Source organism: Bombina bombina, chromosome 2, assembly GCF_027579735.1.
Source record: "Bombina bombina isolate aBomBom1 chromosome 2, aBomBom1.pri, whole genome shotgun sequence".
NCBI classification, from domain to species: domain Eukaryota; kingdom Metazoa; phylum Chordata; class Amphibia; order Anura; family Bombinatoridae; genus Bombina; species Bombina bombina.
Genome location: NC_069500.1, coordinates 61518437 through 61538305, shown reverse-complemented (window position 1 = coordinate 61538305; position 19869 = coordinate 61518437). Strand labels below are relative to the sequence as shown.

The 19869-nt window shown below is 38.7% G+C and overlaps 1 protein-coding gene across 1 annotated transcript in view; it reads left to right on the top strand.

Moving 5' to 3' along the window:
• LOXHD1 (lipoxygenase homology PLAT domains 1) overlaps positions 1-19869 on the top strand; it is a 666378-nt gene that overhangs the window by 32780 nt on the left and 613729 nt on the right. The window contains exons 5-6 of the mRNA XM_053701077.1: positions 9610-9741; positions 10791-10964. Coding sequence (XP_053557052.1) covers positions 9610-9741; positions 10791-10964 — 306 coding nt within the window. The remainder of the gene's footprint in view (positions 1-9609; positions 9742-10790; positions 10965-19869) is intronic.

Sequence of the window (19869 nt, the reverse complement as noted above, 5' to 3'; positions counted from 1 at the left end):
ATGTCATTATATTTTATATATTATGTATGTCATTATATTTTATATATTATATATGTCATTATATTTTATATATTATATATGTCATTATATTTTATATATTATATATGTCATTATATGTTATATATTATATATATGTCATGTCATTATATTTTATATATTATATATGTCATATTTTATATATGTCATTATATTTTATATATTATATATGTCATTATATTTTATATATGTCATTATATTTTATATATTATGTATGTCATTATATTTTATATATTATATATGTCATTATATTTTATATATTATATATGTCATTATATTTTATTTATGTCATTATATTTTATATATTATATATGTCATTATATTTTATATATTATATATGTCATATTTTATATATTATATATGTCATTATATTTTATATATTATATATGTCATTATATTTTATATATTATATATGTCATTATATTTTATATATTATATATGTCATTATACTTTATATATTATATATGTCATTATATTTTATATATTATATATGTCCTTATATTTTATATATATTATATATGTCCTTATATTTTATATATTATATATGTCATATTTTATATATTATATATGTCGTTATATTTTATATATTATATATGTCGTTATATTTTATATATTATATATGTCATTATATTTTATATATTATATATGTCATTATATTTGATATATTATGTATGTCATTATATTTTATATATTATATATGTCATTATATTTTATATATTATATATGTCATTATATTTTATATATTATATATGTCATTATATGTTATATTTTATATATTATATATGTCATTATATTTTATATATTATATATGTCATTATATTTTATATATTATATATGTCATTATATTTTATATATATTATATATGTCATTATATTTTATATATTATATATGTCATTATATTTTATATATTATATATGTCATTATACTTTATATATTATATATGTCATTATATTTTATATATTATATATGTCCTTATATTTTATATATTATATATGTCCTTATATTTTATATATATTATATATGTCATTATATTTTATATATTATATATGTCATTATATTTTATATATTATATATGTCGTTATACTTTATATATTATATATGTCATTATATTTTATATATTATGTATGTCATTATATTTTATATATATTATATATGTCATTATATTTGATATATTATATATGTCATTATATTTTATATATTATATATGTCGTTATTTTTTATATATTATATATGTCATTATATTTTATATATTATATATGTCATTATATTTTATATATTATATATGTCATTATATTTTATATATTATATATGTCATTATATTTTATATATTATATATGTCATTATATTTTATATATTATATATGTCGTTATATTTTATATATTATATATGTCATTATATTTTATATATTATATATGTCGTTATATTTTATATATTATATATGTCGTTATATTTTATATATTATATATATGTCATTATATTAAGGTCATTAAAACTGTGGTCTGGTCATCTAACTTGCAATAAGCACCTGTTTCACTGTTTCATATTTGCTCAGTATCTTTTTGACCTGATTATGTTTATTTGTGTTTTGCTTTACTTTTATTATATATTGATTTCATTTAAATGACATAAAACCCAACAGTTTTCCTTCATAATTCAGACAGAACATACAATTTTAAACAACCTTCATATTCTAGTTATCCTTTGTTGAAAAGCAGGAAGGTAAGCACAGGAGTGTGCACGTGTCTGCAAAACTATATGGCAGCAGTTTTGTAATGTTATACATTAGCAAGAGCACTAGATGGCAGCACTATTTCCTGTCATGTAGTACTAATGTTATACATTAGCAGGAGCACTAGATGGCAGCACTATTTCCTGTCATGTAGTGCTACAGACATGTTCACTGGCTACCTATCTAGATATTGCTTCAATAAAGAACAACATGAGAATGAAGCACATATGATTATAGAAGTAAATTGGAAACTTTTTAAAAATTGTATTCTCTATCTGAACCATGTAAGAAACATTTTGGGTTTAATGTCCCTTTAAGCCTTTAATTTTTTTATTTTAGGCGGTCTGTATTGCTAAAAAAAACACCAGTTTGTCTCTATGTAGAGTGGTGAGATTTGATTCTCAGACTTTAATAATTCATTTTGAGTCTTAGTAATCCACTATGACCCTGAACAATTTTCTATTATTTGTTCCTGTTTTTTCTTCATAATTAAAACTTTGATTTGACAGCTTCTTTGTATAGGTAACCATCTGCCAAGGGTACATATATCACTGTATGCTAATGTATGCTTATCATTTCAGTGAGTCCCAATCATTTTTATTATAGCTTGCTTGATATGCCTGTGTTGGAAAACTTGTTATAGAGTGTAAGCTTCTGTGCTAAAATCTCAACCAGATTTCTAAATAACTTAAATAGTTCTGTTTCTATGTGATCACCTGCTTTCAATTGAAAAAACACTAGGATTTACCATCACTAAAATAAAACTGGACTTTCATTGATGAGTTTGTAAAAAAAAGGTGCTAAACTCACCCTTTCTGTGACGTTTCCACCTCTAAACCAATAGCCGTGCTAGCATACAGAAAACTGTCAGATGACTATTGGTTTAGAGGTGGAAACGTCACCTCATTGAGAGAAAAACGCTGTGCCGTTGGTCGGCCGGAAGCGCTGACTTTAGCAAGGAGCCCCGGCGCAGAAAGGGTGAGTTTAGCACTTTTTTTTACTAAGTGATCAATGAAAGTCCACTTTATTTTTAGGGATGGTACATCCCAGGTTTTTTTTTAAACTCTCAGATTTAACATCACTTTAATAAAATTGAGAAACACAACTTTGTATGTACATGATAATGTTGTATGACTGCACGCTGTGTAATTTGTGCATGTAGATTATGCTCGATTGACTCCTACAAGCTGATTTTTTTATTGTACTTGTGTACTACATTGTATCTATAGTATGCTTATACTTTATTAATCTTTGTCTTGGATGTATCTGTGTTTCCTCAAGAAAAAATAATAATAAATAGAACATCCCTTACATTTTTCTTTATTAAATATAACATTTCAATATAAAATGTAAGATTTAAGTGTTGATTCTTGTAGAATTCAATGGTAATGCAGTGTCCATTTCTCCTGTTAAGTGTAGTCAGTCCACGGGTCATCATTACTTCTGGGATATTAACTCCTCCCCAACAGGAAGTGCAAGAGGATCACCCAAGCAGAGCTGCTATATAGCTCCTCCCCTCTACGTCACACCCAGTCATTCTCTTGCACCCAACTAATAGATAGGATGTGTGAGAGGACTGTGGTGATTATACTTAGTTTTTATATCTTCAATCAAAAGTTTGTTATTTTAAAACAGCACCGGAGTGTGTTGTTCCTTCTCAGGTAGAATTTGAAGAAGAATCTACCTGAGTTTTTGGATGATTTTAGCCGGCGTAGCTAAGATTCATTTTGCTGTTCTCGGCCATTCTGAGGAGTGAGGTAAACTTCAGATCAGGGGACAGCGGGCAGGTTCACCTGCAAAGAGGTATGTTGCAGTATATTATTTTCTGAGGAATGGAATTGACTGAGAAAATACTGCCGATACCGATATAATGTAAGTTCAGCCTTAAATGCAGTAGTAGCGACTGGTATCAGGCTGTTATGTATATATGTGTAAACTTCAGTATTCTGGGGAATGGCACTTCACTGGGATAATACTATATGCATATAACTTTTAGCCTAACTTGCAGTGGGAACGTCTAGCAACAGGCTGTTTAATGACATTTCATGTTATTTGATTTAAACGTTTTGCTGGCATGTTAAATCGTTTAATTATCTGAGGTACTGGGTGAAAAATTGTTTTGGGCACTGTTTTTCCACTTGGCTGTCGTTTATTTTAATTTAAGACAGTTTACTGAACTTCCCTCACTGCTGTGTGTGAGGGGGAGGGGCCTATTTTGGCGCTTTTGCTACGCATCAGAAATTCAGTCAAAAGTCTGTTTCTCTCCCTGCATGATCCGGATCGTCTCTACAGAGCTCAAGGGTCTTCAAAAATTATTTTGAGGGAGGTAATCACTCACAGCAGACCTGTGAGATTGTGCTTTGACTGTGATAAAAAACGTTTATATTTTGTACATTTTTTTCTGCTATTAAGGGTTAGTTATCCATTGCTAATGGGGGCAATCCTTTGCTAAATTTATGCCTTTACCGGGAAAAATTTGGTTTTTATAATTTCTCCGGTTCATTGTTATTCAACTGTCATAATTTTTTTCTGTGCTTCTTAAAGGCACAGTGCGTTTTTCTTATTACTTGTAAATTGAGTGAAAAGTATTTCCAAGCTTGCTAGTTTAATTGCTAGTTTGTTAAACATGTCTGACTCAGAGGAATATCTCTGTGCTATATGTGCAAAAGCCAAGGTGGAGCCCAATAGAAATTTATGTACTAATTGCATTGATGCTACTTTAAATAAAAGTAATTCTGTACAAATTGAACATCATTCACCAAACAACGAGGGGGAAGTTATGCCGACTAACTTGCCTCACGTGTCAGTACCTGCATCTCCCGCTCGGGAGGTGCGTGATATTGTAACGCCGAGTACTTCAGGGCGGCCATTACAAATCACACTACAGGACATGGCTAATGTTATGACTGAAGTTTTGTCTAAATTACCAGAACTTAGAGGTAAGCGAGATCACTCTGGGGTGAGAACAGAGTGCGCTGATAATATTAGGGCCATGTCAGATACTGCGTCACAATTTGCAGAACATGAGGACGGAGAGCTTCATTCTGCGGGTGACGGATCTGATCCAAATAAACTGGATTCAGACATTTCAAATTTTAAGTTTAAGCTGGAAAACCTCTGTGTATTACTAGGGGAGGTGTTAGCGGCTCTGAATGATTGTAACACAGTTGCAATACCAGAGAAAATGTGTAGGTTGGATAAATATTTTGCGGTACCGACGAGTACTGACGTTTTTCCTATACCTAAGAGACTTACTGAAATTGTTACTAAGGAGTGGGATAGACCCGGTGTGCCTTTCTCACCCCCTCCTATATTCAGAAAGTTGTTTCCAATAGACGCCACCACACGGGACTTATGGCAAACGGTCCCTAAGGTGGAGGGAGCAGTTTCTACTTTAGCTAAGCATACCACTATCCCGGTGGAGGATAGCTGTGCCTTTTCAGATCCAATGGATAAAAAGTTAGAGGGTTACCTTAAGAAAATGTTTGTTCAACAAGGTTTTATATTGCAACCCCTTGCATGCATTGCGCCTGTCACGGCTGCGGCAGCATTTTGGTTTGAGTCTCTGGAAGAGACCCTTGACTCAGCTCCATTAGATGAGATTACACACAAGCTTAAAACCCTTAAGCTAGCTAATTCATTTATTTCTGATGCCGTAGTACATTTAACTAAACTTACGGCTAAGAATTCCGGATTCGCCATTCAGGCGCGCAGAGCGCTGTGGCTAAAATCCTGGTCAGCTGATGTAACTTCTAAATCTAAATTACTTAACATACCTTTCAAGGGGCAGACATTATTCGGGCCCGGTTTGAAAGAAATTATCGCTGATATTACGGGAGGTAAAGGCCATGCCCTGCCTCAAGACAGAGCCAAACCAAGGGCTAGACAGTCTAATTTTCGTGCCTTTCGTAACTTCAAGGCAGGAGCAGCATCAACTTCCTCTGCTCCAAAACAGGAAGGAGCTGTTGCTCGCTACAGACAAGGCTGGAAACCTAACCAGACCTGGAACAAGGGCAAGCAGGCCAGAAAACCTGCTGCTGCCCCTAAGACAGCATGAAGTGAGGGCCCCCGATCCGGAAACGGATCTAGTGGGGGGCAGACTCTCTCTCTTCGCCCAGGCTTGGGCAAGAGATGTCCAGGATCCCTGGGCGTTGGAAATCATATCTCAGGGATATCTTCTGGACTTCAAAGCTTCTCCTCCACAAGGGAGATTTCACCTTTCAAGGTTGTCAACAAACCAGATAAAGAAAGAGGCGTTTCTACGCTGTGTACAAGACCTTTTACTAATGGGAGTGATCCACCCAGTTCCGCGGTCGGAACACGGACAAGGGTTTTACTCAAATCTGTTTGTGGTTCCCAAAAAAGAGGGAACCTTCAGACCAATATTGGATTTAAAGATCCTAAACAAATTCCTAAGAGTTCCATCGTTCAAAATGGAAACTATCCGGACAATCTTACCCATGATCCAAAAGGGTCAGTACATGACCACAGTGGATTTAAAGGACGCCTACCTTCACATACCGATTCACAAAGATCATTACCGGTATCTAAGGTTTGCCTTCCTAGACAGGCATTACCAGTTTGTAGCTCTTCCATTCGGATTGGCTACGGCTCCAAGAATCTTCACAAAGGTTCTGGGCGCTCTCCTGGCGGTACTAAGACCGCAAGGAATTTCGGTGGCTCCGTACCTAGACGACATTCTGATACAAGCGTCAAGCTTTCAAACTGCCAAGTCTCATACAGAGTTAGTACTGGCTTTTCTAAGGTCGCATGGGTGGAAGGTGAACGAAGAGAAAAGTTCTCTCTTTCCACTCACAAGAGTTCCCTTCTTGGGGACTCTTATAGATTCTGTAGAAATGAAGATCTACCTGACAGAAGGCAGGTTAATAAAGCTTCAAAATGCTTGCCGTGTCCTTCATTCCATTCAACACCCGTCAGTGGCTCAATGCATGGAGGTGATCGGCTTAATGGTAGCGGCAATGGACATAGTTCCCTTTGCACGCCTACATCTCAGACCTCTGCAATTGTGCATGCTAAGTCAGTGGAATGGGGATTACTCAGATTTGTCCCCTACTCTGAATCTGGATCAAGAGACCAGAAATTCTCTTCTATGGTGGCTTTCTCGGCCACATCTGTCCAGGGGGATGCCATTCAGCAGACCAGATTGGACTATTGTAACAACAGACGCCAGCCTACTAGGCTGGGGCGCTGTCTGGAATTCCCTGAAGGCTCAGGGATCATGGACTCAGGAGGAGAGTCTCCTTCCAATAAACATTCTGGAATTGAGAGCAGTTCTCAATGCCCTTCTGGCTTGGCCTCAGTTAACAACTCGGGGGTTCATCAGGTTTCAGTCGGACAACATCACGACTGTAGCTTACATCAACCATCAAGGAGGGACAAGAAGCTCCCTAGCGATGATGGAAGTATCAAAGATAATTCGCTGGGCAGAGTCTCACTCTTGCCACCTGTCAGCGATCCACATTCCTGGAGTGGAGAACTGGGAGGCGGATTTCCTAAGTCGTCAGACTTTTCATCCGGGGGAGTGGGAACTTCATCCGGAGGTCTTTGCCCAAATACTTCGACTTTGGGGCAAACCAGAGATAGATCTCATGGCGTCTCGCCAGAACGCCAAGCTCCCTTGTTACGGGTCCAGGTCCAGGGACCCGGGAGCGGTCCTGGTAGATGCTTTGACAGCACCTTGGACCTTCGGGATGGCCTATGTGTTTCCACCCTTCCCGATGCTTCCTCGATTGATTGCCAGGATCAAACAGGAGAGAGCATCGGTGATTCTAATAGCGCCTGCGTGGCCACGCAGGACCTGGTATGCGGATCTAGTGGACATGTCATCCTGTCCACCTTGGTCTCTGCCTCTGAGACAGGACCTTCTAATTCAGGGTCCTTTCAAACATCAAAATCTAATTTCTCTGAAGCTGACTGCTTGGAAATTGAACGCTTGATTTTATCAAAGCGTGGATTTTCGGAGTCAGTAATTGATACCCTAATACAGGCTAGGAAACCTGTTACCAGAAAGATTTACCATAAAATATGGCGTAAATACTTACATTGGTGCGAATCCAAGAGTTACTCATGGAGTAAGGTTAGGATTCCTAGGATATTGTCTTTTCTACAAGAGGGTTTAGAAAAGGGTTTATCTGCTAGTTCCTTAAAGGGACAGATCTCAGCTCTGTCCATTCTTTTACACAAACGTCTGTCAGAAGTTCCAGACGTTCAGGCTTTTTGCCAGGCTTTGGCCAGGATTAAGCCTGTGTTTAAAACTGTTGCTCCACCATGGAGCTTAAATTTAGTTCTTAACGTTTTACAGGGTGTTCCGTTTGAACCCCTTCATTCCATTGATATTAAATTGTTATCTTGGAAAGTTCTGTTTTTGATGGCTATTTCCTCGGCTCGTAGAGTCTCTGAGTTATCAGCCTTACATTGTGATTCTCCGTATCTGATTTTTCATTCAGATAAGGTAGTTCTGCGTACTAAACCTGGGTTCTTGCCTAAGGTTGTCACTAACAAGAATATCAATCAGGAGATTGTTGTTCCATCATCGTGTCCTAACCCTTCTTCAAAGAAGGAACGACTTCTGCACAATGTAGATGTAGTCCGTGCCCTGAAATTTTATATACAGGCAACTAAAGATTTTCGCCAAACTTCTTCTCTGTTTGTCGTTTATTCTGGACAGAGGAGAGGTCAAAAAGCTTCTGCTACCTCTCTCTCTTTTTGGCTTCGTAGCATAATACGTTTAGCCTATGAGACTGCTGGACAGCAGCCTCCTGAAAGAATTACAGCTCATTCTACTAGAGATGTGGCTTCCACTTGGGCCTTTAAGAATGAGGCATCTGTTGAACAGATTTGCAAGGCTGCAACTTGGTCTTCTCTTCATACTTTTTCCAAATTTTCCAAATTTGACACTTTTGCTTCTTCGGAGGCTGTTTTTGGGAGAAAGGTTCTTCAGGCAGTGGTCCCTTCCGTATAAAGATCCTGCCTGTCCCTCCCGTCATCCGTGTACTTTAGCTTTGGTATTGGTATCCCAGAAGTAATGATGACCCGTGGATTGACTACACTTAACAGGAGAAAACATAATTTATGCTTACCTGATAAATTCCTTTCTCCTGTAGTGTAGTCAGTCCACGGCCCGCCCTGTTTTTTATGGCAGGTCTAAATTTTTAAATTATACTCCAGTCACCACTGCACCCTATAGTTTCTCCTTTCTCGTTTGGTTCTCGGTCGAATGACTGGGTGTGACGTAGAGGGGAGGAGCTATATAGCAGCTCTGCTTGGGTGATCCTCTTGCACTTCCTGTTGGGGAGGAGTTAATATCCCAGAAGTAATGATGACCCGTGGACTGACTACACTACAGAAGAAAGGAATTTATCAGGTAAGCATAAATTATGTTTTTTTCTTTCTTTTTATATTAACTGTTAAAATCCATTCTATAGAAACTTTCTAGTAGCAGAAGGGATATCAAGGGGAACATTTGTTTTAACATTATATAATGTGAAAGAAAGAGGTTTTTTCTTTTATTATACTAATTTATTGTACCCTAGCATTGCTGTTTGGAATTTGTTAGCACTTTATTGTTAAAACAATTATTCAGTTTAGAAATGTTTCACTAGTTCTGGTCGAATAGGAAATCATTATTATTAATAGTACTCATTATCCAGCTCTACAGAATTTTGTAGCCCTATTTTAAAATATTCTTTTTCCCATAAATGACAATTTGTTAATTTGCGCATTCATAAAAATAAATAAACAAGACAGTTATTAAGGCGTGTTTAACTGATTTAAATATAAGTGTATTATAACAGTTTTAAAGTGACTAATATGTTTCTTCGTAGAAACGCGCCAAAAGTGCCCCCAGCAACCGCTTGTCTCTTCGTCCTACCTCTGCTGCTGCTGCTGCTGCAAAAGTCCTCTATAAAATAGTTGTGAAAACCGGAGACAAGAAAAAAGCTGGAACCGGTGCCCGAGTATGTAGAGAAATATAACCCATAATCATTCTGAAAAAATAGGATTTTGGAAAAAATTCACAGTGCATATAGGTCAAGTAAAGGGACGCCAAATGAAAAAAATACAGTGAAGTTCTTATTAAGGACTCAATTCTCTAAAGCTACCGCTCAGGCGAGATTTTCTAAAGGCAAATGTTACCTTGATAACTGTGTATCTGGCTAAAAGAACGTAACTGATGTTTTTAGTATGTTAAGAAGAGACTCCTAAGTTACACTATAGTGCTCACTGCTCAATAAAAAAATCACTTTTGAAACTGCCTTGTAAAAATCATTTTAATAAAATGCATTGACATTTGTTTTAAAACACCAAAATGTGAATTTACATTGTGCCATAAAATAATTTATTTAAAGTATGCAGTAAAAATTAATATTTAATGTACACATTAAAAATCACATTGACCATACAACAGAATTTCAAAATTCAAAGTTAAAATCGCAATTAAGAATACAAAATTCAAAGGGAACTTTATAGTTTTCTGTTGTAAAAATGAATCTCACTGCCTTGGCGAGTGGGTTGAACGAGGGCATTTCTTGGGCTTGTCTGAAGTTATCTCACAGCTGTCATTGTTTTCTCTAAGCATGCTATGGCTGTTGGTCACACTGAATTTTCTCATCTACTGTAAATTGGTTATTTTGTTTAAACTAATGTGCTAATTATACAGAGAGAAAAAGTCATGCATGTAAAACTAATTTGATTTGTATGTGTCCCTCATTTGAGAGTCTGCATTCCAGAGAGCTTTATTACTTTGGAGGGCAGTCTGCATATGTGAGAGTCCACATAATATTTTACTTCATACCAGTGAATTTTATTAGCCCCTAAATCACACAAAATAAAAAACTATGTATATGTTTATTCAAGTTGTATGTTCTGCACCAAATGAGTTTTGATGATGTCATTATTGTATGATGTCATCAAGGACATAAAACAACATTTTCACATAGAATGTGTCTAGACACATTGAATTGTAACTAATACAGCAAATTAAAATGTAAATCACTTTTTTTTCTAGGTATTTATTCAGATGAAAGGCACCAAAGGAAAACTGAATAAAACACAACTGTATAAAAAATCAGGATCTGATGAGTTTGGCAAGACATCTGCATTAACATTTAGTAAAGGTGCGACTCACACATTCAAAGTTTACGGGCCGGAAATTGGCGAAGTTAAAAATATTACACTTGAGGTAAACATATATACGTGGTTTTTTTTTTCTTTCTAAAGGAGCATTAAACTCAAAATCAAGTTCACTACAAAGTGTTAACTATATATATATATATATATATATATATAGAGAGAGAGAGAGAGAGAGAGAGAGAGAGAGAGAGAGAGAGAGAGAGAGAGAGAGAGAGAGAGAGAGAGAGAGAGAGAGAGAGAGAGAGAGAGAGAAAATGATGCAGAGTGTTTTCATGCTTTAAAAAACATGTATTTCTTTCCTATATCATGGAGAGCCCACAACGTCATTCCAATTACTAGTGGGATATTCAACTCCTGGTGGCCAGCAGGAGAAGGCAAAGAGCACCCCAGCAAAGCTGTTGAGTGTAACTTCCCTTACCCATAATCCCTAGGCATTCCCTTTGCCTCTGTCAATGGAGGATGTGCGAAGATATTTAATCCTTTTATGGGTACTTTTCCCTGCAAGCAAGGATTGGGGTCTAGCTATGTCCATGACAATCTCTTTAGTAAGAGTAGTGGTGGCTTTTAGCTGTTAGAAGGCGGCGAGGTGGTCTTTGCTTTACTTCTAACACTTTGCTTCCCCTTTGCAGAAGCCAGGGTTGGTTACTCTGTTCTTTCTTTTACAACAGGTCCATGACAGGGAGTGCAATGCGTGTCACACCTAAGTAGCTGCTATCTGCCCTGCAGCTGGATCCACAGGTAAGTGCCTTTTCCTTCTAGGTACTGAGGGACAGCACTTAAGAGGTTAATCCTCAAGTGGATCACTTTCTGGGACATAGCTATCCTGTCTGGTTTTATACATTTTTGGGGCAGCTTTATTGGCATATGAGTCATTGAAACAAAACTCCTCAGGCACTTTATTTGTATGAGACAGTAAGGAGAGACTTAAGGGTTAATTTTCCCTCATTACTTGGCGGAAGGTGTCTTATTTGTCCCCTTATGTATTGCCTAGCTTAACCTTGAAGAGCATTAGGATAGGTTTTGAACTTTATTATTTAGTTGGGCCGTTTTTACTTTTTGCGCAGTTTCTTTTCTGACCGCTCACATGACTTTCGCATTTCCGGTTTTACGGAGCGGATCTTCGTGAGTCTAAGAGTGTCGGCTTTGAATCTAGGTGTATCGGCTTTGCTACTCGCCGATCGGATCGTCTGACAAGAAGGAAACATAGCTACAGAGTGTCCAGCTTCCTTTTGCTAGTGGGGTATTAATTCCGGTCATGGTAGCAGCCTTAGACAACCTTGTCTAGGGTTGAGCCCTCAGTACTTTATATGATATCGGCCAACTAAATTTGATATTTAAATATAATATTTAAATCTTTTCAATTTGATTTTTATTTCATTTTAATTTTTCATTTCTAGTGGGACCTGTTCTTTTATAGCTATGGACTCAGAACAGGATCAGTCTATCTCTATGGATAAATGTTTACTATGTTTTGAGGCCCAAATTGTCCTGCCTATGCAATTTTGCTTCTCATGCTTATCTAAAACTTTAAAATTTAAAGACAAGTTACTCCCTTCTGAGCCAAGTGTATCTCAGGATAATGCTGTACGTGATATTCCTCAGCTTTCTCCTCAAACGTCCCAAGCTTTAATAGTTTCTCATTCTGTGCCTTCTGTTTCTTCTCAACCTCCTGGGTGTGTTTATTTACTAGGGGATTTTGCCGCACAGATAACGTCTGCTTTCCCTAATTTGGTTAAGCGTAGGAGGAAATCTAAACATTTGTCTGCTAGTAAGGTTTCTGACCCCTCTAGATCTGCACTGGTCAACCTTTCTCAAATGTCTGATGAAGAGAATACTTCAGTAGCTTCTGAAGGTGAGATCTCAGACTCTGACACTATGGGGGAAAAAATCTTCTGAATCTGAAGAAGTTAATTTCCGATTTAAGCTTGAACATCTCCGGTTACTGTCAACCCCAAGAAGTTCTCTAAACTTAATAGAGTTTATGATTCTCCAACGTCTGAGGATGTTTTTCTGTTCCAGACAAAATGTCTGAAATTAGAAACTCAGGAATGGGATAAGCCAGCGGTTCCTTTTTCCCCTTCCACTCTTTTTAAAAAGATGTTCCCTGTTGCCGACTCTATTCGGGACTCATGGCGCACTGTGCCTAAAGTAGAGGGAGCCATCTCTACTCTAGCTAAAATAACTACAATTCCTATAGAGGATAGTTGTTCTTTTAAGGATCCAATGGATAAGAAGCTAGAGGCTTACTTAAAAAAAGATGAACATCCATCAAGGATTACAGTGGCAACCTGCGGCAAGTATTGCCATGGTTGAGGGAGCAGCATCTTATTGGTGCGACACCCTGTCTGATCTGATATCAGAAGAGAATACGGTAGAGGAGATCCAAGATAAGTTCAAAGCTCTTAAGCTGGCCAATACCTTTATCTGTGATGCTAACAAGCAGGTAATTAGACTGGGAACTAAGATACCTAGCTTCACTGTTCTAGCTCGCAGAGCTCTGTGGTTAAAATCTTGGTCGGCTGATGTATTTAAAAAAGGCCAAGCTTTTGGCTTTACCTTATAAGGGTAAAACTCTCTTTGGTCCTGGTCTGGCGGAAATCATTTCAGAGATTACGGGTGTAAAGGGAGCTTTCCTACTCAAAAAAGAATAGACCTAAGGGTCGACAGACTTCTAATTTTCGTTCCTTTCGCAACTTTAAGGGACAGAAGTCCTCCTCCTCTTCTTCCAAACCAGACCAATCTAGGTCCACTTGGAAATCCAGCCAACCTTTGAATAAGGGAAAGCAAAACAAGAAGCATGAAGGGTCCACCCCCGATCCGATTTTGGATCAGGTGGGGGGGGGGGGGGGAGGCTTTCTTTTTTTCATCAGGCTTGGATACTCAACGTCCCAGATCTGTGGGCTGTGGACATAGTGTCCCAAGGTTACAAAATAGGATTCAAGTCTTGCCCTCCAAGGTGCAGTTTTCTCCTGTCAAGACTATCCTCAAACCAAGTAAAGATGGAGGCCTTCTTAAATTGCGTAGAGGACCTATTCTCCCTGGGAGTTATTGTACCAGTCCCTCTAGAGGAACAGGGTATAGGATTCTGTTCAAATCTATTTGTGGTTCCCAAAAAGGAGGGAACTTTCTGTCCCATCCTAGATCTAAAGTGTCTCAACAAATTCCTCAGGGTTCCATCCTTCAAGGGCGAAACTATTCGTTCCATTCTTCCATTGGTTCAAGAAGGTCAGTTCGTGACGACCATAGACCTGAAGGACGTGTACTTACACATTCCCATTCACAGGGATTATCACAAGTTGCTAAGGTTTTCCTTTCTGGACAAGCATTTCCAGTTTATTGCTCTTCCATTTGGTCTTGCTACAGCTCCCAGAATTTTTACAAAGGTTCTCAGAGCTCTATTAGCAGTAATAAGATCCTAGGAAATTGCTGTGGCGCCTTATCTAGACGACATTTTGGTTCAGGCGTCATCTTTTCAACTAGCAAAATCTCATACAGAGATGTTGTTGTCTTTTCTACGTTCCCACAGTGGAAAGTGAATCTTTAAAATAGTTCTCTGGTTCCTACTACAAGAGTGTGTTTCCTAGGGACAATCATAGATTCCTTGTCCATGAAGATTTTCCTGACGGACGTCAGAAAATCCAAACTTGATGCTGCTTGCCTTTCTCTCCAGTCTGCTTTTCAACCAACAGTGGCTCAATGCCTGGAGGTGATTGGTCTGATGGTGGCTTCTATGGACATTGTTCCTTTTGCTCAGTTCCATCTGCAACCGCTGCAGCTTTGCATGCTCAGTCAATAGAATGGAGACCATTCAGATTTATCACAGAGGATGAATCTGGACTCCCTAACAAGAGACTTTCTCTCGTGGTGGATTTCCACAGGAACATCTGTCTCGCGGCACATGCTTCCTGAGACCTTCCAGGGTAATTGTGACCACGGATGTCAGGCTGGGGAGCTGTTTGTAGTTTTCTGAAAGCTCAGAGCCTGTGGTGTCGGGAAGAGTTTTCTCTTCCCATAAACATCTTGGAGTTGAGAGCAATCTTCAATGCCTTGACATCTTGGCCTCAATTATCTATAGTCCGGTTTATTAGATTCCAGTCAGACAACATCACCTCAGTGACTTACATCAACCACCAGGGTGGAACTCAGAGTTCCTTGGCCATGAAGGAGGTGACTCGCATTCTGCAGAGGGCTGAAGCTCAAAATGTTCTTCTATCTGCCATCCACATTCCAGGAGTGGACAATTGGGATGCAGATTTTCTGAGCAGACAGACTTTTCATCCCGGGGCGTGGGCTCTCCATCCGGAAGTGTTCTCCAGGATAACCCTCAGGTGGGGGGTTCCTCAGTTGGATCTGATGGCATCTCATCAGAACGCCAAGCTTCCACAGTATGGTTCAAGGTCAATAGATCAGGTCTAGCATACCTGTTTCCTCTGTTTGCTCTCCTTCCACAAGTCATTGCTCGTATCAAGCAGGAGAGAGCGTCTGTGATTCTAATAGCTCCTGCCTGGCCTCGCAGGATCTGGTTTGCAGATCTGGTGAAAATGTCATCTCTTCCACCTTGGAGGTTACCTCTGAGGAAGGACCTTCTAATTCAGGGTCCATTCCTGCATCCAAATCTGGATTCTCTGAAGCTGACTGCTTGGAGATTGAACGCCTACAGTGGGGCAAAAAAGTATTTAGTCAGCCACCAATTGTGCAAGTTCTCCCACTTAAGAAGATGAGAGAGGCCTGTAATTTTCATCATAGGTATACATCAACTATGAGAGACAAAATGTGGAAACAAATCCAGACAATCACATTGTCTGATTTGAAAAGAATTTATTTGCAAATTATGGTGGAAAATAAGTATTTGGTCAATATCAAAAGTTAATCTCAATACTTTGTTATATATCCTTTGTTGGCAATGACAGAGGTCAAACGTTTTCTGTAAGTCTTCACAAGGTTGTCACACACTGTTGCTGGTATGTTGGCCCATTCCTGCATGCAGATCTCCTCTAGAGCAGTGATGTTTTGGGGCTGTTGCTGGGCAACACAGACTTTCAACTCCCTCCAAAGGTTTTCTATGGGGTTGAGATCTGGAGACTGGCTAGGCCACTGCAGAACCTTGAAATGCTTCTTACGAAGCCACTCCTTCGTTGCCCGGGCGGTGTGTTTGGGATCATTGTCATGCTGAAAGACCTAGCCACGTTTCATCTTCAATGCCCTTGCTGATGGAAGGAGGTTTGCACTCAAAATCTCATGATACATGGCCCCATTAATTCTTTCATGTACACGGATCAGTCATCCTGTTCCCTTTGCAGAAAAACAGCCCCAAAGCATGATGTTGCCACCCCCATACTTCACAGTAGGTATGGTGTTCTTTAGTTGCAACTCAGCATTCTCTCTCCTCCAAACATGACGAGTTGTGTTTCTACCAAACAGTTCTACTTTGGTTTCATCTGACCATATGACATTCTCCCAATCTGCTTCTGGATCATCAAAATGCTCTCTAGCATACTTCAGATGGGCCCGGACATGTACTGGCTTAAGCAGGGGGACACGTCTGGCACTGCGTCTGGCACTGCAGGATCTGAGTCCCTGGCAGCATAGTGTGTTACTGATGGTAGCCTTTGTTACGTTGGTCCCAGCTCTCTGCAGGTCATTCACTAGGTCCCCCCGTGTGGTTCTGGGATGTTTGCTCACCGTTCTTGTGATCATTTTGACCCCACGGGGTGAGATCTTGCGTGGAGCCCCAGATCGAGGGATATTATCAGTGGTCTTGTATGTCTTCCATTTTCTAATTATTGCTCCCACAGTTGATTTCTTCACATCAAGCTGCTTGCCTATTGCAGATTCAGTATTCCCAGTCTGGTGCAGGTCTACAATTTTGTTTCTAGTGTCATTCGACAGCTCTTCACCATAGTGGAGTTTGGAGTGTGACTGTTTGAGGTTGTTGACAGGTGTCTTTTATACTGATAACAAGTTCAAACAGGTGCCATTAATACAGGTAATGCGTGGAGGACAGAGGAGCCTCTTAAAGAAGAAGATACAGGCCTGTGAGAGCCAGAAATCTTGCTTGTTTGTAGGTGATCAAATACTTATTTTCCACCATAATATGCAAATAAATTCTTTCCAAATCAGACAATGTGATTGTCTGGATTTGTTTCCATATTTTGTCTCTCATAGTTGAGGTATACCTATGATGAAAATTGCAGGCCTCTCTCATCTTCTTAAGTGAGAGAACTTGCACAATTGGTGGCTGACTAAATACTTTTCTTTTACAAGATATGCCGAGTCCACGGGTTTCATCCTTACTTGTGGGATATTATCCTCCTGCTAACAGGAAGTGGCAAAGAGCACCACAGCAGAGCTGTCTATATAGCTCCTCCCTTAACTCAACCCCCCAGTCATTCTCTTTGCCTATGCTAGTAATAGGAAGGGTAAAGTGATAGTGGTGATAAAATAATAGTTTTTATTCTTCAATCAAGAAGTTTGTTATTTTTAAATGGTACCGTGAGTACTATTTCTCTCAGGCAGCATTTGGAAAGAAGAACTGCCTTGAGATTGATGATCTTAGCAGACGTAACTAAGATCCATGTTGGTTCCCACAGTGTGCTGAAGAATACTAGAGAAATCTTCAGTGTGAGGAACATTTTTCATGCTACAAGCATCACTGAGGTATGTTCAGTCATTTATTTCTGAGGAGACTGTGATGTATCAGAACTGGCTGACATAGTTCCCCCAGTACCGTTTTTGTCAAAAATAGTTTATTGTAATAAATAAAGTGTTTTACGACTTTGTGTGATTACATAACCTGTTCAACATGTTTGACATTGAGGAAAGTCATTGCTCTATGTGTTTACAAGCCATTGTGGAACCCCCTCTTACATTGTGTCCTTCTTGTACTGAAAGGGCCTTACACTGTAAAGAACATATTTTAGGTAATGAAAGTATGTCTAAGGATGATTCTCAGTCTGAAGAGAATCAGGATATGCCATCTAATTCTCCCCAAGTGTTTCAACCTTTAACGCCCACTCAAGCGACGCCAAGTACTTCTTGTGCGTCTAATTCTTTTACTTTGCAAGATATGGCTGCAGTTATGTCTACTACCCTTACAGAGGTATTATCTAAACTGCCGGTTTTGCAGGGTAAACGCAGTAGCCCAGGTTTTAATGTAGATACTGAACCCTCTGATGCCTTAGTGGCTATTTCCGATGCACCCTCACAGTGCTCTGAGTTGGGGGTCAGGGATTTTATGTCTGAGGGAGAACTTTCAGAATCAGGAAATGTATTACCTCAGATAGATTCGGACGTTACGTCCTTTAAATTTAAACTGGAACACCTCCGCCTGTTGCTTAGGGAGGTTTTATCGACCCTGGATGATTGTGACCCTATCACAATTCCTCCAGAAAAATTGTGTAAAATGGACAAATACCTAGAGGTACCTACTTACACGGATGTTTTTCCGGTTCCAAAAAGAATTTCGGAAATTGTTAAGAGGGAATGGGATAGACCAGGTATACCGTTTTCTCCCCCTCCTAACTTTAAGAAAATGTTTCCTATATCTGACACCATACGGGATTCCTGGCAATTGGTTCCTAAGGTAGAGGGAGCCATATCTACTCTAGCTAAGCGTACAACTATACCTTCTCATTCAAGGTCGGTTCCAACATCCAAATCTAACTTCTCTGCAGCTGACTGCTTGGAGATTGAACGCTTGATTTTATCTAAGCGGGGTTTCTCTGAGTTGTTCATTGATACTCTGATTCAGGCTCGCAAGCCGGTCACTAGAAAAATTTACCATAAGATATGGCGTAAATATCTTTATTGGTGCGAATCCAAGGGCTACTCATGGAGTAAGGTAAGGATTCCTAGGATTTTGTCTTTTCTCCAAGAACAATTGGAAAAGGGATTATCAGCTAGTTCCTTAAAGGGACAAATTTCTGCTTTGTCAATATTGCTTCACAAGCGTCTGGCAGATGTTCCAGACGTTCAGGCATTTTGTCAGGCTTTAATCAGAATCAAGCCTGTGTTTAAACCTATTGCTCCGCCATGGAGTTTGAATTTAGTTCTTAATGTTCTTCAAGGGGTTCGGTTTGAACCCATGCATTCCATAGATGTTAAGCTGTTATCTTGGAAAGTTTTGTTTTTAGTTGCTATCTCTTCTGTTCGAAGAGTTTCTGAGCTTTCTGCATTGCAATGTGATTCCCCTTATCTTATATTCCATTCTGATAAGGTGGTTTTGCATACTAAACCTGGATTCCTTCCTAAGGTTGTTTCAAATAAGAATATTAATCAGGAAATTGTTGTTCCTTCCTTGTGTCCTAATCCTTCTTCTAAGAAGGAACGTCTGTTACATAACTTGGACGTTGTTAATGCTTTGAAATTCTACTTACAAGCGACCAAAGATTTCCGTCAAACATCTTCTCTTTTTGTTGTTTATTCTGGAAAACGTAGGGGTCAAAAAGCTACGGCTACCTCTCTCTCTTTTTGGCTGAAAAGCATCATCCGCCTGGCATACGAGACTGCTGGACAGCAGCCTCCTGAAAAAATTACGGCTCATTCCACTAGAGCTGTGGCTTCCACATGGGCTTTTAAAAACGGTGCTTCGGTTGAACAGATTTGTAAGGCTGCGACTTGGTCTTCACTTCATATTTTTTCCAAATTTTCCAAATTTGATACTTTTGCTTCTTCTGAGGCTATTTTTGGGAGAAAGGTTCTTCAAGCAGTGGTGCCTTCCGTTTAGGTTCCTGTCTTGTCCCTCCCTTTCATCCGTGTCCTAAAGCTTTGGTATTGGTATCCCACAAGTAAGGATGAAACCCGTGGACTCTGCATATCTTGTAAAAGAAAAGGAAATTTATGCTTACCTGATAAATTGATTTCTTTTACGATATGCCGAGTCCACGGCCCGCCCTGTCATTTTAAGACAGGATTTATTTTATTTTTCAAAACTTCAGTCACCTCTGCACCTTTTA